General features: G+C 39.8%; 2 protein-coding genes across 2 annotated transcripts in view; one reads left to right on the forward strand and one right to left on the reverse strand.

Moving 5' to 3' along the window:
• SMYD4 (SET and MYND domain containing 4) overlaps positions 1-1029 on the reverse strand; it is a 97287-nt gene extending 96258 nt beyond the window's left edge. Inside the window, exon 1 of the mRNA XM_006891095.1 lies at positions 896-1029. Within this exon, the coding sequence (XP_006891157.1) occupies positions 896-1029 (134 nt within the window). The remainder of the gene's footprint in view (positions 1-895) is intronic.
• A 1201-nt stretch (positions 1030-2230) lies between these two features.
• The window catches only part of RPA1 (replication protein A1, 70kDa), a 67939-nt gene continuing 47748 nt past the window's right edge, over positions 2231-22421 (forward strand). Inside the window, exons 1-4 of the mRNA XM_006891096.1 lie at positions 2231-2785; positions 16708-16758; positions 18170-18248; positions 18888-18996. Coding sequence (XP_006891158.1) covers positions 2231-2785; positions 16708-16758; positions 18170-18248; positions 18888-18996 — 794 coding nt within the window. The remainder of the gene's footprint in view (positions 2786-16707; positions 16759-18169; positions 18249-18887; positions 18997-22421) is intronic.

Consider the following 22421-nt stretch of genomic DNA (forward strand, 5'->3'; position numbering starts at 1 on the left):
CTTGTTGTGATCCACACAGTCAAAAGCCTTTGCATAGTCAATGAAGCACAGATAGACAGTCTTCTGGTATTCTTTGCTTTCTGCCAAGATCCATCTAACATTACCTATAATATCCCTAGTACCACAACTTCTTCTAAATCCAGCCTGAACACCTGGCTGAAAGGTTAGTGGTTCAAACTCATCAGCTGCTCAAGGAAGAAAGATGGGCAGTCTCCTCTTTTAGACATTTACAGCCTCAGAAACCTGATGGAAGGAGGGTCCATATAATTTAGAATCTAATCAATGACAGTGAGTGGACACTTATTGCTTTCAACACTTATTATACACATTGTATACTTTATGGTGTTCATTGTCTGTCCCTCTTTGCTAGAATTAAACTCCTCAAAGGTAAAGATCTTTGTCTAATTTGCTCATTGATAAAATCTAAGCATCTGGCATAGTGCACAATATAAACGAGCTATAAATATATACTGAATGGATTAATTTCAGGAAACTCCTGTTTCTGTATTCTACATATACATGAGTGTGGTGGATTGTTATACAAAATATATTTCTCACTGAAGATGCAGTCAAGAGAATTAAAAAAAACTCCTAGAGTTAAACTACATGACTTATAAGATCCTTTCCAATTATGAGCGCTTACAAATTTTCATGTTCATCTCATTAAATCTGATACATTCTTTGACTGTAACAGGGCAGAGAGCTACTGACATCCAGAAGCAAAACAGTCATCCTTACCTGTTCTCTGATGGTTGGTTAGAAAAGTGTGGAAACAGGAAACAGAAGGACTGAATGTTCCCCAAATAAAATTTGAAATTACCACTTCCATTAAAAAAGAAATAATAAGAGCAAATAAAAAAGGAGAAAACATTCCAGATCACTTCTAACCACTTACTGAAGAAGTGAAGCACAGTGATGAAAGATATCACTCAATGTTTCTGCTGTAGAAATTGTGACCTGGACGGGTGTTGGAAGCAAAGACCATTTCTTGAGTATGTGCGATTTCCACTCTTCCACAGGCAGATCCATGCTACTTTAGATCTGTAAAATGATGAATAAAATAAGGAATCTGTTTTCAATAAACACACAATGTCAAGCAATTAAGATTTTATTCAAGCAAAGGTAAAACAGCCAAATTCTTTGACTGTTTTTCTATTGATGTTTATGTTTATGTGTTTTGTTGCCTTATAACTAAAGCGTGAGGAAAGATCTGTATATTCTCATGCCAATTCACTCAAAATGAATTGAAAAACTACTATATTCCCCCAGATGTGCCTGGTTCGAATCCCCAGATGCTCTGTTGGAGAAGGAGGGACAATCTCCTCCTGTACCAGTCAGATCAGATTTGATGGTACAATGCACAAAAAAATAATAAAATTAAGAAAAAATTCAACTTGTAAAAAAAAAGTACTATATTCCAAGCACATTTCGTGATAGTCATATGACAAATTGGTTCAGTTAGCTAATACCATCAATATCCTCTTGAAGCTCTATTTACCTAAGTTGCTCAAGTCAGAAATCTGAGACAATAGATTTTTTTCACTCATCCTGGCAACTGTCCAGTTGATAAATATTTCTCTTCTATTGTTCCATTTCCTCCTTCAGTTCCCAGGTCATACACCTTCATTATCTCGTTTGAAACGCTTTCCACAGATACAATTAGTCTTCCTGACTTCATCCTGCGACACCCTTCAACTACTCCTCTATCCTGAAAGATGTTAGTCTGCTAATTCATCAGTGTTCATGACACACATTATATGACCCTTGGCTTCCTAAGTCTCAAGTGTACTTCCTACTTTGTACCCTACCATGCTCAACTACTCATAGCTATTTCTTGTCCACCAATTTGCCATCCTGTTTCATTTCTCCAAATATTTTGCACAGACTATTGATTTTGCCAGGAGCATGCTATCCTCACTTTGCTACACCTGGCAAGCTCCCACTTATTTTTCTAGATTCAGTTCAAATGGCACTGCCTTTTGATCATAGTCTGTGATTCCAGTACATTGTGTCTGTTCAAGGGCCTGTGCATATTTGACTATACTTTGAGTTACTCACAGTGGATATTCTCCCAGAGAGACTGCGCTCTCCTCTGAGCACAGGAGCTGGTCTCATTTACCAGGAGAGGCCCCAGCTGCTTTGCTTATATTCAGCAGCAGAGTTGCCCAAGAATAGCTCTAACTCTCTTCTGGGCTACCAAGCCTGCCGGCCCTTATGAACCGCATCTGGTATGACCCGGAGAACCAGCTCAGAAAGCTTCCGGAACTGGCTCACTGGGGCGCTTAACCGCATCCGCACAACCCTCGGCGCCCAGAGCCCCGTCGCTCCGCCTCTCGGTACCATAGTCCTGCAACTAGACCCCCAAACTCCCTTGGGCGAGTCACATGGGCCGCCCGCCACCTCTCCGCCAATGCGGTTGCTGTTTGGCTCCTATGCCCGCCCCTGCGCAGCGCTCCGTCAGGAGGCGGAGTGGCGCGCGCAGCTCTTCGGGCCAATCGCGTCGGAGCGCGCGGGACCCCGGGAGTGGAGTAGCGACTGCTGCGGAGTCGGAGCGCGGGAGTTAGCTCGCTGGAAACATGGTTGGCCACCTGAGCGAGGGGGCCATTGCGGTGAGCGGAGGCCTGGAAGCCAGAACAGCGGGGCCGGGTGGCTATGGGCCCTGGAAGCGGGCTTTCTGGATCTGTGCCGAGTGGAGAAGGGGAGGGACGCTAGGGGAGGTGGAGTGCGAGAACTCGCGAGTGGCGAGTCGATTGCGGAGGGCGATGGGAAACCGCCCGGGTGTCTTGTAACGTCATTTACTTCCCCCTCCTCGTCTTTAAAACATCACGTTTCCCCCCACTTAAACCAAGATCAACTCTTGACTCCTCGATTTCCCAATAGCTGCTACTCTGACTCCTCCCTTCCCTCCTTCGCAGCTAAACTTCTCCAGAGTTGTTTTCACCTCTTTTGCTTTTCCCCTACCATTAAATATTGCCCCGCTCCAATCATTTATCCTCCTGATCGCTATAGAAATAGCTCTGGCCGAAGTACTAGTGACCTCTAAGTTAACCAAATACAGCAGATTGATCCGAGTTAAATTTTCAGTTTACCCGAGTTCTCAGCAACATTCCAGTCTGTTCTGCATCACTTCCTCTTGGTTACACAATCGTTCTTTTGCTCCTGTGGTTGACTGATCTTTTCCTTTCGTATTTGCAGGGCCGCCTTTGTAAAATTTGGTTGGCTTGAAGTGCTGCCCTAGGCCGTCTTCTGCTTTGCAACCTTATAGCCGTCTGTGTCAATTGCTCACACTTTTCTTGGTACCAAAGTGCCTTTGCATTGAAAAGAAGCCTTTATAATCTGCTTGTTTACTTCATCTTTTTTATCTCCCTTCCCCTTCCCCAGCAGCCTTTGGGTTCAAACCGCCAGATCAGGGTTAGCACACAAGTCCCTTAAATCGCCATCTCAGATTCAGCATAGTCAAAAGCAAACCCGTTTTCTTCTTGTAGTGTAATTCTCGCAGCGTTCTTTACCTTGCTGAATGACATCATTGACCATTAAGTTATACTATCCAGAAGTTGAGAAATCTTTTTTTACATACTCCATCCTACAAGTTTATCACCAACTCCTGTGTGTTTCATTTCCACATTTGTACTTTAAATCCATTTAATTTTTTCTGTACACACCTTAATTGTTTTTGGTCAAACATTCTTCTAAGTGGTATAGCACTTTTCTGTCCATTTGTCATACAGAGGTAACTAATTCATCGTTGCTGTAATACTAAATATGTGACACTGATGTGTTAAATGCCATTATGGTTACCCATGGTGGGACAGTGTTTGGTGGAGCTCCGCGATTAAAACAAGCTTGGAAGCAGGACTGGCATCCATTTCTCAAATAGCTATCCTCCGGAAACTCTATGAACTTGGAGAAACAATGAAAGTTATATAAGCGTTCAGGTCTTTCGTTCATAGGGTTGCTGTGAGTCGTCTACAACTCGATAGCACTTAATAATAACATACACACCATCAGTTGTTAGCTAGACCACACCCTACTCAGTGTACCCTCTTATACACCTATCATGGCATAAGCCCTTCTCTCCAGACTCCTGGTCTTTACATTTTAAGTTCCTGGTATTTTTCCTATCCTTGCTTTGAACATATTTCCCCCTCTGTGTATCATCTGAATGGTTCTTCTCTCTCGCTCTTTCTCACAATTTTACATAGTCTTCAAATTCCAGCTCATCTGGGACCTCCTCAGAGAAACCGTTTTTCTTACTATTTTCTTTCTTGGGAACCTCTTGTTCGCCTATTATCTATGTAACTTTGGACAAGATACTAAACTGTCTCTTCTGTAAACTGAGTGGAATGACATCAAGTGTCTCTTGTGTAGGATAAAAATGCTTTGTGCCACTGGTGACCTAGTGGTAAGAAGCTGTGCTACAATCCAAAAGGCATGCAGTTTTAATCCACCAGCTGCTCCATGGGAGAAGGATGGGCAATATCCTCCAGTGCTGTTTATTGCCACTGAAAACACAGAACACCAGTGCCTGACAAGTGAAAAGGGGGCGCTAGTGGCCTAGGGGGTAAGCAGTTGTGCTGCCAACCCTAGGGCAAGCGGTTTGAACCTACCAGCTGCTCTTGGGGAGAAATAAGGACATTCTTCTCCCATGCACTTTATGTTGTTGTTGTTGTTATGTGCCGTCGAGTCGTTTGTGACTCATAGCAACCCTATGTACAACAGCCCTAAACTGTGCTCTATCCTGTGCCAATCTCATTGCCTCTGACACACCCATCCTGAGTGCCCCAGTCACTGAATCAATCCACCTCATAGAGGGTCTTCCCCTCCTGCGCTGTCCCTCTACTCTACCCAGCATAATAAATGCACTTTATAGCCTCTGAGAACCTCCTGGAGGGTCAGCTGTGAGTTTTGACTCAGCTGCGATGAATGAGAGTGGCTAAAACACAGGAAATGTGCATTACACAATGGGGGTATACACTACAAAACATAACTCCAATCCAGCAGTTTCTGTGTGTTGTTTAGTGACACTGATTATAATCTTTGAGTTGTACAACCATTCTCTCCTTTTTTTGGTCTTACCTAATTTTTATTATCAAGGATGTAACTTTGCAATGATTTGTTGTTTATTTGGTTAATATTAGTTACTTTCTATCTCTCCCATTAGCTTCTAAATTCCATAAGGGCAGTAATTATGTTTGTTTTTTTTGGCTCAGCACAAAATTGCCATCACTGTTCCAGCTACTGTGGATACTAGGTGCCCAGTGGTTGTTAACTGCATGAATACATTAGACAGTGAAAACAAAGGGATAATGATAGATGGGGAAGAGGAAGTTTGAGGAGACACAGGAAAGAGAACAAAGATTGGTAGAGAAAACATTTACTGAAATTGGGAATACAGAGACCTATAAAGTGATTGCAGATTGTAACCTTCATTTTATAATGGCTACATTACATTTTTAAAATAGTAAAAGTTGGGGGGGCAGGGAGGAAAATGTACAACAATGAATGAATGGAAATCCAAGTTCTTTATAAACTTTCATTAAAATCTCAATTTAAAAAAACAGACAAAAATACTCTAAGTGATGCTTTGCTTTTAAAAGGAATGATTATATGGTTGAATTTGCAGAGTGATTTCTCTTATTCAGAATTTTAGAAACATTTCTAGTGTTTCATTTGTCTAGTATTAACATTTCTAGTATTAAAGTTGTTAGATATAAAAAAGAACATGAGTGTGCGAGGGAGAGAAATAAAGAAAGGAATTGGTTCCAAGAAACGAATATTGAGCGAGGTGTGAGAGGGGCGCCAAGTGACCCAGCAGTATGGATTACAGACAGGATCCAATTGGCATACAGGCAGTTTGGGGGGTTTCCTTTTATAGGGGTCCTGGGGAGGACTAAGATGGTATGTCTTGGAATTTGACATGTTAATTAAGTTAGGTTTTAGCACCTTTTTTCTAAGCTCAGACCCTTATCAAGATCCAGTGACTAGTCTGGTCTTTGATATGACAAGCTTAAGTGTTATCAAGTTTCTCATGAAGTGATCAAGCTTGGGGGTGGTGGGATAACTGTCATATTCTTCCTTCAAAAGTATTATATGAGGTTTACACAAATGGAAGAGGAAGTCTTTGCTCATGTGTGGTATGTGTGAGGCAGCGTGTGGGAAAGAACCTTTGTAAGCTATCAGCTGAAACAAGGAGTATTGCAATAGACATAGACCTCAAATGGTAGGAAAATCACCTACAAATACTAGAGACTTAAAACAAAAATTTCTGCACGGAATTACTGTGATTAAGTAGACACCTGTTTCTATTTTAAGTGGTTGGCTAATAGAAAGAATGAAAAAGGAACTAATAATTTAAATTCTATAGGGTGAGGATCTGAATTCCTGGCCTGGTCTTTTTCCTTCTGTTGATACGTTCTTTAATTTTGTTTTTATTGTGGTAAAAAATTAAAAATTTTGCCACTTTAACCATTTTTAAGTACACAATTTAGTAGTGTTAATTACATTAACAGTCTTGTGCAACCATCACCACTATGTATGTCCAAAACTTTGTCTCTCAAAGCAGAAATTTTGTACACAGTCAGGTAAAAGCATTTACTTAATACACTTTGTATGTGATTGTTATTTTTGCTGTAAAGTAGTTATTTATATTATAATTTGTCTTTATGTTAACTTTTGACAAATTTAAAGCAGTTCTTTCTTTTTTTTTTTTTTATTGTATTATTTTTACGTGTACCGTCAAATCAGATCTGACTGGTACAGGAGGAGATTGCCCCCTCCTCCTCCAGCAGAGCATCTGGTGGATTTGAACCGCATACCTCTGGGATTGCAGTGCAGCGTTTTGCCACTAGGCCACCAGAGCTCCCTTAAAGCAGTTATTTCTTAAGTATACTCCCAGAAGAGTAAACCTTAAATTCAGTATTTATAAATGACACATTTTAAATTGGGGAGGAAAATCTAAGGCATTTTCACCTTTTTTTCCTGCTTAGTCCCAGTTCTGTTTCCCAAAAACAGCTATTTTTTCTATTTATTTAATCATGTTTATTCATATTTAAGGAGCTCTGATAACGTTCTGCTAGAAAGATCAGAGTTGAGAATACACCAGCTGCTCTGAGGGGAAAAAGCTGGACAGTGAGTAAGGATGACAGAAGAATTGTTTCCTATCAGTTGTGTTGGAGAAGAGCACTGAATATCCAGTGAACTACCAAAAGAACAAACAGGCCTTGGGAAAGGTGCAGCCAGTGTGCTCCTTATAGGCAAAGATGGTGAACAACTTTATATCTCAGACTTTGAGCATGTTGCTAGGAGAAGCTATTCCTTGAAAAGGGACATCATGCTTCAAAAGGTGGAAGACCCCCAATGAGGTGGATTGACATAGTGACTGCAGCAGTGGGCTCAAATGTGTCAGAAGATAAGGATGATGCAGGATAATTTCAGGTTTATTGTTCATAGGGTCTCTGTAAGTCACTTGATAGCACCCAACAATAGCTACCTCCCATAAACATTTGGTGGTGGTGGTGGTGGTTTTGATGATGTTGATTGCTGTTGAGTTGAACAGACTCATAGCGACCCTATAAACAAAAGGCCTGAAGCCTTTCTATAACTATGTTTCTCTAAGTTCATAGAGTTTTCAGAGGCATGTGGTTTAGGAAGTGGATGCCGCTTCTGCTTCCAAACCTGTCTTAAACTGGGAGTTCCACCAAACACTGTCCACCATGGGCAGCTGTTTGACACCTTCCCCCAATGACATAAGGTTCGCATCACAACAAACCCAGATTACTAAAGTGCAGCAAATTGACAGAGGAGTGCTGTACAATTTAAAAGAATGTTCCTCCAAAATAAAATAACACTAGGCCCTTGGGGCCCAACTGACTTTTAAATACAAGGGCCCCCTATATATGCCCTTGAGGCTCCCCCACATTGTGTAATGTTTTACAAGTTCATTGTTTTTCAGTGCTGTGTAATACTGCATTGTGTGAATGCATCATAGTTTTTTTATCCATTTGTTTGTTGATGGACACTTGGGTTGCAGTAGGATAAGTTTAAACAAATATTTACAGTGCTGCAATTACAACCCTCTTCTAACTTTGAAACATCAATCGAGGCACAAGGTTTCCTCCTCTTCCCTTCATAGTGTTGACTGTTCTAAAACTTTTTATAAATAGAATTAATAGGATCTTGATCCATTTCAAGTTTAATTTTGTTACTTTGGTTTATAGGCATTTCTTGCCCATTCAGATATTTCGTTCTAAAACTGGCATCATAAAATCAGTTGAGAATTGTTTTCCTGTTCAGTTGGGACTTTTTGTTTGTTCATTATTTATTTGAAACCCTAGATGTTAGCTAGAATCCACCAGAAAAGACATGGAATTTAATTTTCTTTTAGAATATTAAATAAAAAATTCCACTTCTTTAATAGACACTTAGATTTTCTGTGCTTTTCTTCGAATGTTAGTTCTGCTAATTTGTTTTTCAAAGGATTTGTGAAATTTTATAGTTTTTTAAATTTATTTACATGTAGAAGGAGTCGTGGTACTAGGGATATTGTAGCTAGGTTAGATGGATCTTAGCCGAAACCAGCGAATACCAGAGGAATGTCTATCTGTGTTTCATTGACTATGCAAAGGCCTTTGACTGTGTGGATCATAACAAACTGTGGCTGACTCTGAGAAGAATGGGAATCCCAGAACACTTGATCATGCTAATAGAAACCTATACTTGAACCAAGAGGCCGTTGTCAGAACAGAGCAAGGAAACACTGCATGGTTCAAAATTAGGAAGGGCATACGCCAGGGATGTGTCCTGTCTCCATACCTTTTCAACCTGTATGCAGAACAGATTATCTGGGAGGCTGTACTCTATGAGGAGAAATGTGGGATCAAGATTGGTGGAAGATCTATCAACAATCTGCGATATGCAGATGACACAACCCTGCTTGCTGAAACTGAGGAGGACCTGAAGCGTTTGCTGCAGAGGGTCAAGGACTGCAGCCTCCATTATGGATTGAGGCTCAATGTCAAGAAGACAAAGATTCTCACCACTGGACCAATTGGCAGCATCAAGATGGATGGTGAAGAGATTGAGATAGTTCACAGCTTTAGTTTGCTTGGCTCCACAGTCAACACTCTTGGCACCAGTAGCCAGGAAATTAAAAGACGTATTGCCATGGGAAAGTCTGCTGCTAGGGACTTCTCCAAAGTACTGGAGAGTAATGGTGTCACTCTGGAGACTAAGGTGCGTCTGATACAGGCCATGGTCTTTGCTATCACTTGTTATGCATCAGAGAGTTGGACAGTGACTAAGGAGGATAGAAGGAGAATTGATGCCTTTGAGCATTGGTGCTGGAGAAGAGTATTGAATGTACCATGGACTGCCAAGAAAATAAACAGATTAATCCTAGAGAGGGTTAAACCAGGCTATTCCTTGGAGGCAAGGATTCTGGGGCTTTTTCTGACATACTTTGGACATGTTGTAAGGAGGGACCAGTCCTTGGAGAGGGACGTCGTGCTTGGGAGGGTGGAGGGACAGCGCAGAAGGGGAAGACCGTCTGTGAGGTGTATTGATTTAGTGACTGGGGTAATTGGGATGGGTGTGTCAGAGGCAGTTTGATTGGCACAGGATAGAGTAGGGTTTAGGGCTGTTGTACATGGTCGCTATGTGTCGCAAGCGACTCTATGGCACATAACAGTAACAACAATATATATACATGTTTGGAAGCAAGAGTGGCATCCACTTCCAAAAAAGCTTTCCTTCGGAAACTCTTTGAACTTAGAGAAAGATGAATGTTTCGTGTTCAAGGCTTTTGTTCATAGGGTTGCTGTGAGTCTTCTACGACTGAAGGACACTTAACAGTTAACAACATACATACATATATGCGTGTGCGTATATATATGTCTGCATGTATATATATGTGATATAAATTGTGTCTGTATTTTGCATATATTTGGTTTATGACTAGGTGGTTGAGGTAATGGGGTAGGTGTGTCACACAGTAAGGTTGGCTCAGGATAGAGCAGGATTGCTGAGTCTCAGGCGACTCAAAAGCACATAACAACATGGTTTGTAGTTCTATTATACTTGATGTCACAATAGCTAGGACTAAGTCATTGACATCAAACACAGCAGATCCTCTCTTTTCATTTCTGCTTTTGAGAATATCAGAATTTTAGAAATATTCAGAAAATACCAGGCTGAAAGTTTCCGCTCATTTTCTATTTTGATTCCGTTTTTCAGTTGTAATTTTCCCCCACTGCTTGTTCAGTTTCTATTTTATTGTGTCTCTCTTTTATGATTTCTTCCCTTTTTTTCATGTTTGGTTTTAATTTGTTCTTTTTTAGCTATTTATCATGGAAACAGATCATTGATTTTTTTTTACCTTCTTTTATAACATAAGCACTTAAAGGTGTAATTTTCTCTGTAAGCGTTCAAGCTGCGTCCTACAAATTTTGATAGACTGTGTTCTCATTTTCTTTCAGTAAATGCTTCCTAATTTCCCTTGTGCTTTTTCTTTAACAGATGGATTATTTACAAGTGTGTTGTTTAATTTCCAAATATTTGAGTCTTGTAGATAACATTGATTTTCAGTTTAATTCCAGTGTGATCAGAGAATGTACTCTGTATGATTTTAATCCTTTAACATTTATGGAGACTTATTTCATTATAAGCACCTGGTAAGCCTGATGAATGTTTTAAATGCATTTTAAAAAATGTGTTTAGCAGCTGTTAGATGGCCTAATTAGGTCAAGTTGGTTGATCTTTTAAGTCTCCTATGTTTTTCTTTTTCTATTTGCCCTATCACTTACTGAGATCACCTGTTCTTTTTGCTTTGTGCATTTGGGAACCTTTGTGGTGGTGATTGTTATTAAGTGCCGTTGAATCAAATATGACTCATAGCATCCCTGTGAACAATAGATCTGAACCCTGTCCTATCCTATGCCGTCCTCAACATCTCTGATGCACTTGAACCCATTGTTGCAGTTACTGTGTCAAGTCCATCTCAATTGGGGTCTTCCACCCTTTCACTGACTCCTCTACCCTTCCAAGCATGATATCCTTTTCCAAGGAATAGTCTCTCTTAGCAACATGTTCAAAGTATGAGAGACAAAGCTTTGCCAACCTTGCTTCCAAGGAGCATTCTAGCTGTATGTCTTGGAAATTCTTGTTAGGTACACACATTTAGCATTCTTTCTTCTCTGGGACTTGACCTTTTAGTTTTATGAAATGCCCCTTTTGATCCTTAATACTAAGTAGCCCAGGGAGCACTGGTGTCATAGTGATAAAAAGTTTTGCTACAGACCTTAAGGCACATGGTTCAAATCCACCAACTGCTCTGAGTGAGAAAGATGGGCATTTTTCTGTGCGATTACAGCCTCTGAAAACCTGCTGGTGGGTGGGTCATCTATGAGACACTTCCTTTTCCTGAAGTTTATTTTATCTGATATTAATGCATCTCTTCCAAAATTATTGTCTTTTTTTTTTTTTTTAGTCAGCAAGGTGGTATTAGGTACCATCTAGTCAGCTCCGACTCTTAATGATCTTATGTAAAACAGATGCAAATCTTGCCAATCCTGTGCCATCCTCACAAATCTGCCGTGCTTAAAGACTTTGTTGCTGTTACTATGTCAGCTGATCTTGTTTAGAATCTTTTCTCCTTTGCTGACCCATCTGCTTTTCAAAGCATGATGTCTTTTTCCAAAGATAGCCACTATCTGATGACATGCCCAAAATAAGAGAGATGTAGTCTCACCATCCTTGTCTTTAGAGTGCCCTGGCTGCACTTATTCCAAGACAGATCTGTGTGTTTGTTTAGCAATCCATGACATATTCAGAACTTTTGCCAACACAGTTCATAGGCTTCAATTGTTCTTCAGTCTTCTTTCTTTATGAAAGCATGCAAAGCATTTGGAAATACCATGGTCTAAGTCTTTGAACTGACATCTTGCTCTTTAGCACTGTAATGAGGTCCTTGGCAGAGATTTGCCTAATGCAAATCCTTCTATTTCATCCCTACTGTTACTAAGGGTATTGATTGTGGATCCAAATAAAATGAAATCATTGACAGCTTCTTTTTGTGTGTGAATTTGTCAAGATGTGCCTACTAGTCTGGGAGTAAGGATGTTTTCTTGATTGAGGTACAATCCATATTGAAGGTTGTAGTCTTTGGTCATCTTCAGTGACTTCTTCTAAGTCCTCTTTTCTTCCAGCAAGCGAGGTTGAGATATCTGCTTAGCATAGGTTATTGATGACCCTTCTCCTAAACCAGATGCTACATTCTTCATATAATCTGAGTTCTCAAATGATTGTTTAGCATACAGATGAACTACATATGGTGAAGGGATACAGCCTTGATGCACATCATCTCTGATTTTAAACCATGCAATGTCTCCTGTTCACATGACTACTTCTTAATACATACACAGGTTCTTCATGTGCACAATTAAGTGCTCTGGAATTCCTATTCTTCTCAATGTTAGCCATAATTTATTATGATCCACACGCAATCAAATGTCTTCGCATGGACAGTAGAGAGTATAACACAAGTAAACATCTTTATGGTGGTCTGTGCTATCAACCAAGATCCATGTGACATCAACAGTGATGTCCCTCATTCCATAGCCTTTTTTGAATCCAGCTTGAATTTCTGACAATTTCCTGTAGAAGTACTGCTCCAGGTGTTTTTTAATAATCTTGAGCAAGGTTATACTTTCTTGTGATATTAATGATAATGTTTAATAATTTCTACACTCTGTTAGATCACCTTTTATTTCTTTTCTTTTTTAATGAACATAGTGTAGATCTCTTCCAATTGATTGCCAGGTAGCTAGTTGTCTTGCAAATTTCTAGGCATAGATGAGAAAGAAGGTCCAATATTGCATGTTTTCTGTATTTCTTGGCAGCCAGTGGTTGGTGTGGACACCCCTGTTGTCCCATTCAGAATGCAAATGAAGAGTGTTTAAATTGTGGTTTGTAGAGCAAATTTGTTTGCATTGAACAGTTTACCATCTTTTATTTCATAACATTAGTTGTGATACCCTTGATGTAACAGCTCTCTTTCTCCTTCCTTTCTGGGTTTCCCAGATCCATTTGTCCTTTTTCCTTGCCCCTTACTGCCTTCAAAGCTTTGTCTTGGGGCAAATGCTATCCTTTTGGCCTCCAGGGTTAATTGCTCAGAGAAGAACATTGTTCACTTTTTTAAAAGATTTTATTAATTTTTGTGTGTGTGCCGTCAAATCAGATCTGACTGGTACAGGAGGAGATTGTTCTCCTTCTCCAGCAGAGCATCTGGTGGATTCAAACTGCCTGCCTCTGGGATTGCAGTGCAGTTTCTTGCCACTAGGCCACCAGACCTCACCATTGTTAACTTTTTATTGTTCACTTTATAAATCTGTGGTTTCACTGTAAGACAATCCCCTGGGATAGGTTTTGTTCCAAATTTGAAGGGTATTTAAGTATAAGCCAAGAAAGTAATTTCAGTGCTTTCACTATTTGAGATATTTGTGTTTGTGATCAAGCATTCACATACAAGGTAATGCTATTTGTTGCTGATACTTCATCTCCTTGTTACATAACAGTAGAATTCTGCTGCTGATTTTGGGTGCCATCAAGTCGACTAACTATTAACAGCCCTATCTACAACAATAAACCCCACCCTGATGTTGCCGCATCTTCACAGTCTGCTGTGAAAAATCTCTGCTGTGTCAAAATGCATTGCTATGGTCACTGGCAGTCCAGCCCCTTGAAAGTCTTCCACCTCTTCACTGATTCGCGACTTCTCCAGGGACTGGCCCTTCCTGACAATGTGCTCGAAGTGCATGAAGCAAATTCTCACCATCTTTGCTTCTAAGGAACACTCTGGTTGCTCTTCTTCCTAGACAGGTTCTTTTGTTCTTCTGGCAGTCCATGATATGGTCAATGTTTTTCACCAACACCAATGAAGAATTGATGCCTTTCACTTGTCAATTCTGAGGAGATAGCAGTTCTTATCTTCATGATGTGTCTGTCTAGTTTTTAAACTCAACAAGTTGTTATATTATTGGAGAGTGGCACTGCTACGGTATCTCATTTTACTGATTTCATCTAGCAGAAATTCATTCTTACCAGTCCAAGGTTTTATTAGTTTTTCAGTCAATTTTTATTGTATTGAGTGAAAATGAAAAGAGTAAAGTCTTATTATGATGATGAAAATAGTTTTGGATTTATGGACTTCCTAAAAGAGTCTCGAGTCCCATAGGAGTCCTTAGATTGCAGTTAGAGAAATGCTATTCCAATGTTTTATCTTATCTAGTAATTTTTTATTGGATAATGTGAATGTTACTTTATTGAGTATCTGATTATGTGTATTTCTTTAAAAAGTTTTGAGCTAATCTATCAGGCTCTTCATTTACTTGCAGAACCAACATGATTCTTTTTAGAAGCTAGACTGGGTCTAGATTAGTATTTATTTGAGGATTAGTTTAGTCCTACTCCCAAAGGCAGCTCTCCTGGCTCAGTGGTAAGGAGTTACGCTGCTAATCCAAAGGCAGAAGGTTTGAAATCACCACTTGGCTCTGTGGGAAAAAGCTGGATAGTCTCCTTCCTTGTGATTTTTAGGCTATGAAAACTCACTGGAAGGTCAGCTTTGGGTTCATTCCAGCTCAACTGCGCACAACATAACCTCTGTGTAGTCTTTGCTGGAAGGACCACATACCCATTGAGTTCTTCCTACTACAACCGGGTGTTCACCAGCTCTGTATATTGTTACAGTTAGCTGTTGCCAAGTTGAGTACTACTTACAGCGGCCCTGTGTGCACAACCTACCTGAATCCTATCCTATCCTGTATCATCCTCATTATTTCTGACATACGTGGGCTCATTGCTGCAGTCACTATGTCAGTCCATCTCGTTGGGGCTCTTCCTTTCTTTCACTGACCCTTCACCTTTCCAAACATGTTGACCTTCTCCAAGGAATAGCCTGCCCTAGCAACATACCCAGAGTTTGAGAGACAAAACTTCACTATTTTTGCCTCCAAGTAGCACATTGGCTGCACTTTTCCCCAAGACAAATAATCTGTCTGTTCTTTTGGCATGAATAGTCAGTACTCTTATCCAACAGCACAACTCAAAGGCATTAATTCTTCTGTCATCCTTTTTTATTGTCCAGCTCTCAGATGCGTAGCAGGTGATAGAAAAGAACACTAAAAAAAAACAACACTGATTATTCCACTTTTATCTTCTTGATAGCTTTTCTCTGTCTGGTCTTCTGGCGTTTCATACTAAGTTGTATATACAACATTTAGTATTTATCCAATTCTCAAGGTAACTCCTGTATAGATTATTGGCACTAGTGCAACTGGCTCAGGACAGGGCAGGGTACAGAGCTGCTGTACGTAGGGTTGCTATGGGTTGCAGGTGACTTGATGGCACATAATGACAACAGCAGCATTCTTTATTAAACTCCCGTCTTTCTGGTACCCTACATCTACAAAATCCAGATGCTCGCTCACTTCCTTGATCTGTGTGGAGGGACAGGACCACCATGTTCTGTGCAGCTCCCCTCCCTGAACTATAGCCCAGGGAGTGTATCTGCTGAGAGCCAGGGCTACTGTAAGATCACCTCATCTATTTCCCTTTCAGGTATTGAAGCCTTGTTCACTGTGTTGTATTTAAAAACAACTTTTATGGGTTTTTTCCCAAATTGCTCTGATGTCATTTACTTCAGCATAACAAGAAGCAAAAGTCGGACAACTAATTTTAAATATTAACTAATTTTTAAATATTAACTTGTTTTTCTTATTGTTAACTGCTGTCAAGTTGGCCCCAAGTCATGTCAACCTGAGTGCAATGGAACAGCAAAATGCTTCCCACTCTGCGCAACCCCCATGACTGGTTGTGAATGGACTCACTGTCGTCTTGAGGTTTTCTTTGGTTGGTTGTGTGGTTTTCTGCATTTCTTTATTGTAATGAGTACCTCCCAGATGTTGTTCACTGTATAGGCTTGTTTGTTGTCTGTGTGAAAGTTGAGCCACACAGTGAGCTCTGGGGGGTTTCAAGGGTGACTGAGGCTCATGTCTTGGGAGTTCCACCAATCTCTAGGGGCTGTTTTTATGTTCTCATTCTCTGTAGGACCTTCTGCTGTGATGCCTTTTGGAGTGCTCAGCACCTAGCACGTCTGGTCTCAGGCTCCTAGAAGAAGTTGAGGGTACTTGGTCCTTCGCCATTTGTGCTAACTCTGTGCATCTTTGCTTTTCCTTACTCTTCTTTGTCTCGAGCAGGGAGTGATCAGTCTTAACTTAGATGACTAAGTTTTGGAAGTTTTTGAAGACTCCAGTCTTTGTGGACTATGTTATGCCAGTTAACCTTGATGTCCCATCTCTTCCTAACCCTGTACTGTGGTTTTGAGGCCCCAAGACCAGCAACTCATTCCCTTTGTATGTTTTGATTGTGATTAATCATTGACTAATTTAGGGAACTAGGCTCTCATCTTGTACATAAATGTGGGAATTTCCCCACTGCTACACTACTGCTCCCATTGTAGGGTTGTTTTTTTTAAAACAGTTACCTCGAAATGATACTTTTTAAAAATAACTTGATTGATCATTATTCTCTCCCCCCACCCAAAAGTTTATAACTGCTGTAAGAGTGTGAATAAAATTTAAAATTATGCAAAAGAAGATACAGTGGGAGATCTATTTGAGTATGTATCTTACAAAAATCTAATTTTTATTCTTTCAGGCCATAATGCAGCAAGGAGATACAACTATAAAACCTGTTCTACAAGTCATTGTGAGTACCTGCACAAGTCTTATGTCAAACTTTTTATACAAAGATATCATAAATTACATCATAGTGAAGGTCAAATAGATTTGTCTACTTTTAAATGGAAGTCTTCTCTGTATTGCAATTAACGGGCTGGAACGGAACATGTGTAACTGATCAACATGAGGTGAGAGGAAGAGAGAAGAGACTAAGAAAAGATTTACACACAGTAAAATTGTGGAGGTTTGATGGGTGAAAGGAGGAGGGGAAGGGATGAAATTGACGGTTAGGAAAAGATAAGGGACAAGGGAGGAGACAGCTAAATTTCGTTAAGACGTGAATAACAGCATTATAATTGTAATTAATGGAATAAAACAAAATGTATATGAGCGATTGAATGAAATAAAAAAAAAAAGAAAGAAAAGTCTTCCAGAAGTCACAGAAAAAAGCCAAGCCTTATAGCCAGTATTTTTGTCATGTTAGCACCAGAGCTTCACCTCTGGAGGCTCACATGTAAGGTTTTGCCTCTTTTCTTTACACAGTTGATAGATGCTGTGGTAGAGCCACCATCATTACAGTTGCCTCCTCACTTACCTTCCTGCCCTTGGGTTTATTTTGCTCCAGTCTCCCTTTTTATAGGACCTCCAGAGAGATCCAAAATGAACTTCTCTGCTAAAAATTTTGGTTAATCCTATCATTCACTTAAGGGAGCTTCAAACTTCATTGGGCACTAGTAAGTCTAATATCCTCCCTGCTCTTCCAAACTCACTACCATTCATCTTATGTTTTTAGTATTTTCCTTCTTTCAGAAAGCTGCTTTGATCATATTCAAGGTGGGATAAATGCCTTAACTGTGAGCCCCCCCATATCATGTGCCCACCCCCCTCATGCCTCTCTGTCACCATCCCTACCCTAAGTGTAAGCCTCTTCAGTTGGTATCTTTTTTAATAATTTTTTTTTATTTTATTATTTATTTTGCGTGTACTGTCAAATCAGATCTGACTGGTACAGGAGGAGATTGTCCCTCCTTCCTCAGCAGAGCATCTGGTGGATTTGAACCATGCGCCTCTGGGATTGCAGCGCAGCTTCTTGCCACTAGGTCACCAGAGCTCCCCTTTCAGTTGGTATTTTTAGCTCCTCCTATCTAATACATTATTGTATACATTTTAAAATAGATTTTTGTGTTTTGGAAGAGAGAACAAACAAGTTGGTGGAACCTGATTTTATTCTGATCTGCATAGTGGTAGTGGAAAGAGGTTATATAAAACAGAAACATGATATCTGATTTCTTCTGCTTGGATTTAGGTGTCAGGAGAATGGACAAGTAGTTCAGTTTGTGTTGAACTGATGACAAACCCATTCCCCTGCCACTTAAAGTTTACTTATCTCTGGGGCTTTGGCAGACAACCTGGCTAATGAATCAAATTTTCTATCCTAGAACATTCGCCCCATTACTACAGGGAATAGTCCACCCCGTTATCGACTGCTGATGAGTGATGGAGTGAACACTCTATCCTGTGAGTATGATGAATGAATCTGGGGATTTGTGAATGTTTAAATAATAAAAGCACCCCCAATACTTTGAATTGCAGCCGTTTGGTATATTCCAGAAGTCTTCCATTTGCTTGGTTATGCAGTTCATTCAGGCAGAATTGCAGCTGGCAGAGAGCATTCTAACAATAGGCCGGATCGAGTGGAAAGCTGCCACTTGGCTTAATTAATTTTCTCTAACCGGTGCTCTATGTTTTCTTTGATTAATTTCCCCTAGGATGATATTGACATTTAGTGAATGTGATGGGTTAGCTGTCTTATACTTGCCTTTTTAGGGTTTTATTTCTGTGTTGGATGCTTTAAAAAGGAGAAAGGAAAAAATTTGCAGAATATGTACTTGCTGTCGAAGGACCTAAAAATTTTTTTTAAAAAAATTATTCGTTGGCTTGATTCCTGAATGATGGAAAAGAATATTTGGGACACTTTAAGAAATACATACATTTAAAAATAGCAGCAGATGTTTAATGAACAGCAAATTATACTGTTTTTCAAGTCTGACTAGTTTTAATTTCAGGAACATACTCCAGGCATCACAGGTGTGACTGGCTTTCAGATCTTTAGGTTTGAAATGTTTTGAAGGCTAAAATATTCTATGTGCTTTTCAGCTTTCATGTTGGCAACACAGTTGAACCCTCTTGTTGAAGAAGAACGATTGTCAAGCAACTGTATTTGCCAGATTAACCGTTTTATTGTGAACACTCTGAAAGATGGAAGGTATGGGCTGTGTTTTCCTGTATTTTATTATTTTGTAAAATAGGAACTCTTCATTTGCAAAAAGGAGTTGATTAGATGCCAGAATTCAATAAGGAATCAAGAAGAAGATGATGAATTTACAGCTTAGAATTAATAGCTATTCCATTCTGAATTGGAGTGACTAAAAGGTGGTGTCAAAGGGTAACAAAGTGAATATTTCTAAGTAGAAAATCAAAGGAAATGCCAAGGTCTTTTTCTCCACCCCCCACCCCCCCATTTCACCAGAAGCTCCATTTTTAGGATTTTCTTCCAAGCACCAAATTCTGATCCCCTGTCGTTGAGTCAGCACTTCCGACTTACAGCTACTGTAGGACAGAGTGGAATTTCTCATAGGATTTCAAAGGCTGTAAATCTTCATGGAATCAGACTAGCTGAGAAGTTTGAACTACTGACTTTTTAGTTATCTTCAGAATGCTTTTACCACCAATGCACCTCTCTTCTAAATAAATTCCTTTCAATGAAAAAGAGTCACTTATTCAGCCACAAAAAAATAATTAGGTAAAATAGCTGTCTTTTCTACCCCCCTCCCAAAATTTTGAGTCTTCTATATTAAATATTTTATTCCTTCAGCATAGAATATGTTGGATGCTTATAAGGTCCCACCGGTTAGAAATAGAAGAGTGAACAGTCCTTTTGAATATGAGTCATCTGAGGGCAGCTATCATAACCCAGTTGTGTTGAAGTGGGTGTCCATGCAGATTGGGGTGGGTAGTGGCAGCTAGGTATAGTACTGAGGAACTTGAGGAGGATGCCTGTATAGGGGAGTCAGCAGATGGTCACAGTTGTCAGCCCAACTGAAGAGAGGAGGGTGACTTTGTGATCAGCACAGGGTGTTGGAGAATGAGAAGCTGAGGAGAGCATCCATGAGGTGTGTGTAGTCACAGTCCAGCACGCGTTACGGGAGGGAGTCAGAGGTTTGAGCAGGTGTCCATATGGCTTTTAGATCCTGAGCATGGAAAGCACACTAGAGAGTAAAGAGAGAGATGGCCTGGGTTGTTGACAACTGCACGACAATATGAGGTGTAAAGTCTGGAAATTGACCTGGGAAATAATATAGTTAAGGGGGACCATTATTAGACCTGTCACAGATCCAGGAACCAGTGAGTGATAGTTGAATTATGAAGAAATGATAGACTTAAAAGTACCTCTTGACAGGGGAGCTCTGGTGGCCTAGTGGCAAGGAGCTGCAACTACAGTCCCAGAGGCGAATGGTTCAAATCTACCAGATGCTCTGCCAGGGAAGGAGGGACAATCTCCTCCTGTACCAGTCAGATCTGATTTGACGGTACACTCAAACAAAAACAATAAAATTTAAAAAAAAAAAAAGTACCTCTTGACAATATACTTAATAATTGTTAAAGTGGATATTCTGACAAACAGTAGTACTTTAAAACTTAATACTAATGAATCAAATGTAAATTGAGTATTACACCTGATAGGATGCAATGAGAAGAACAAATTATCATTTCCGTGATGCTCTTACCAAAGATGCATAACCAGTCATGAGGCACCTTGAGGGACATTCTACACAAGAATTGGGCTCTGAATATCAGATGTCTCAAACATGAAAGTCTTAAGAAAGACACAACTCTTCCAGATTTAAGAGACACAATTAAAAAGTAATCCTGGGTTGGATCTTGTGTAATTGACAGTTCACTATGAACGGATTTGTGGAAGAGATAGACATACCATGTCTGTGACAGTGAAGTATTATTGATGGTTGTACTGTGCTTATGTAGGAAAATATCCTGAAACTATAGAACATCATTGTGTTTGCAGCTTACTCTCAAGTGGTTCAGGAAATGAAAAATTTTTTTTTATTAGCTTTTGCAACTTCTCTATAAGCTTGAAAGGATTTTTAAGAATTGAAACATTTTAAGATATACACATTGTGCTTAATTAAACTTTTTTAAGGATTCAACCCAGATTGAAGGAGCAGCTGCATTTGATCCGATAAATTATTCCTCTAAAATGAAAATAGGGAGAAAATGGAAGAATAATAATATATGAAAGTAATTTAATTCTGCTTTACCCTGATTACTTCTGCTGCTGTGGATTACATACTAATGGCCTTTCTAGCCATTGTTTTTTTTACGGTGATCACATAATGAGGAGTGTTTGTGGCCCTTAAAGGGGATTGATAATAAAGTGTAAATGACACCTTTTGGTTGAGACCAGGCAATTGAGATATGTAGAAAGTTAAGTTGAGATTGGTCAATTTTACTGAGCCACCAGGTTTAAACTGAGCTGCTTCAGAGAGCTGTCAGACACAGGCATCTCACTACCGTCACTAAAGAACCAAAGGCTGTGGTGCAGCCTTTGGACCTGAGATTCCTTTGAGAACCACAATTGAAGAGACAGCTCAGGCCTACATAGCTAGAAAGCTGGGTGATTGCTGATGTGATGGAGTTTCCCCAGCCTTCCTCCTTTCCACGTCTTGTTTTTAATTCTCTTAGTTTATTGAGATTCATTCAGGAGCTTTTAATCTACAATAATTCTTTTAAAAAACTATTCATTGCCATCAGGTTGATTCTAACTTAGAACCACCCTTCATCTGGTTTCTGAGGCTGTAAATCATTAACAGGAGGAGGCTTTCTCAGAGTTGCTGGGAGACTCCAGTGGTCAACCTTTGGGTTAGCAGCACATGAACTACACCGTCTGAGACCCTCTGGGAGAATTAATTTGTGCCGTACTGTCCCGTAACTGTCAACCTGTTGCCTAATACTAGAATAGCAAGGTGGTTCCATGTCGGTTACTTGGGTCACATAAGATTATACCATTAGAATTTTGTTTCTAACATTAACATTGATCTCCAGAATCACAATACCAGCTTCATTTGATTTCTTCTCTTGAAGGAAGCTTTGCTTTTACTGCCTGTGTTCCTGAGGAATTCTTTGTGTTTTAAGTTCAGTAATTTAACCAGGCTATGTTTCTTTTTTGGTAGTCTTTTTTTAAAAAAAATAAAATAGTGATTTTTAATGAAAGTTTACAGAAAATTTGGATTCATTCATTTTTGTACATTTTCCTCCCTAGCCACCCCAGTTCACTTTAAAAAAATTCATTTATTGTTTCATAATTTCCTCCCACTCCCTCACCCCCCAGTCCACTTTGCTGTGCACCTCTTACTCTGGACTGTTATCATGCAAATATGTACAACAGAACACATGTAGATAACAGAAAGGGCAACTGAGGTTGAGCTTTCAAGTATGGAAATACAAAGGAAGAGGAACCGTTTTAAGCAGACACCATGAATGTAGGAAAATTAGATATTGTTAAGGAAGAAATGGAAGGCATAAATATTGACATACTAGGCATTGGTGAGATGAGATGGACTGGCATGGGGCATTTTGAGTCTGATGACCATATGATATATTACTCTGGAGATG

Source organism: Elephantulus edwardii, unplaced genomic scaffold, assembly GCF_000299155.1.
Source record: "Elephantulus edwardii isolate Elephantulus edwardi_28Jun2011 unplaced genomic scaffold, EleEdw1.0 scaffold00094, whole genome shotgun sequence".
NCBI classification, from domain to species: Eukaryota; Metazoa; Chordata; class Mammalia; order Macroscelidea; family Macroscelididae; genus Elephantulus; species Elephantulus edwardii.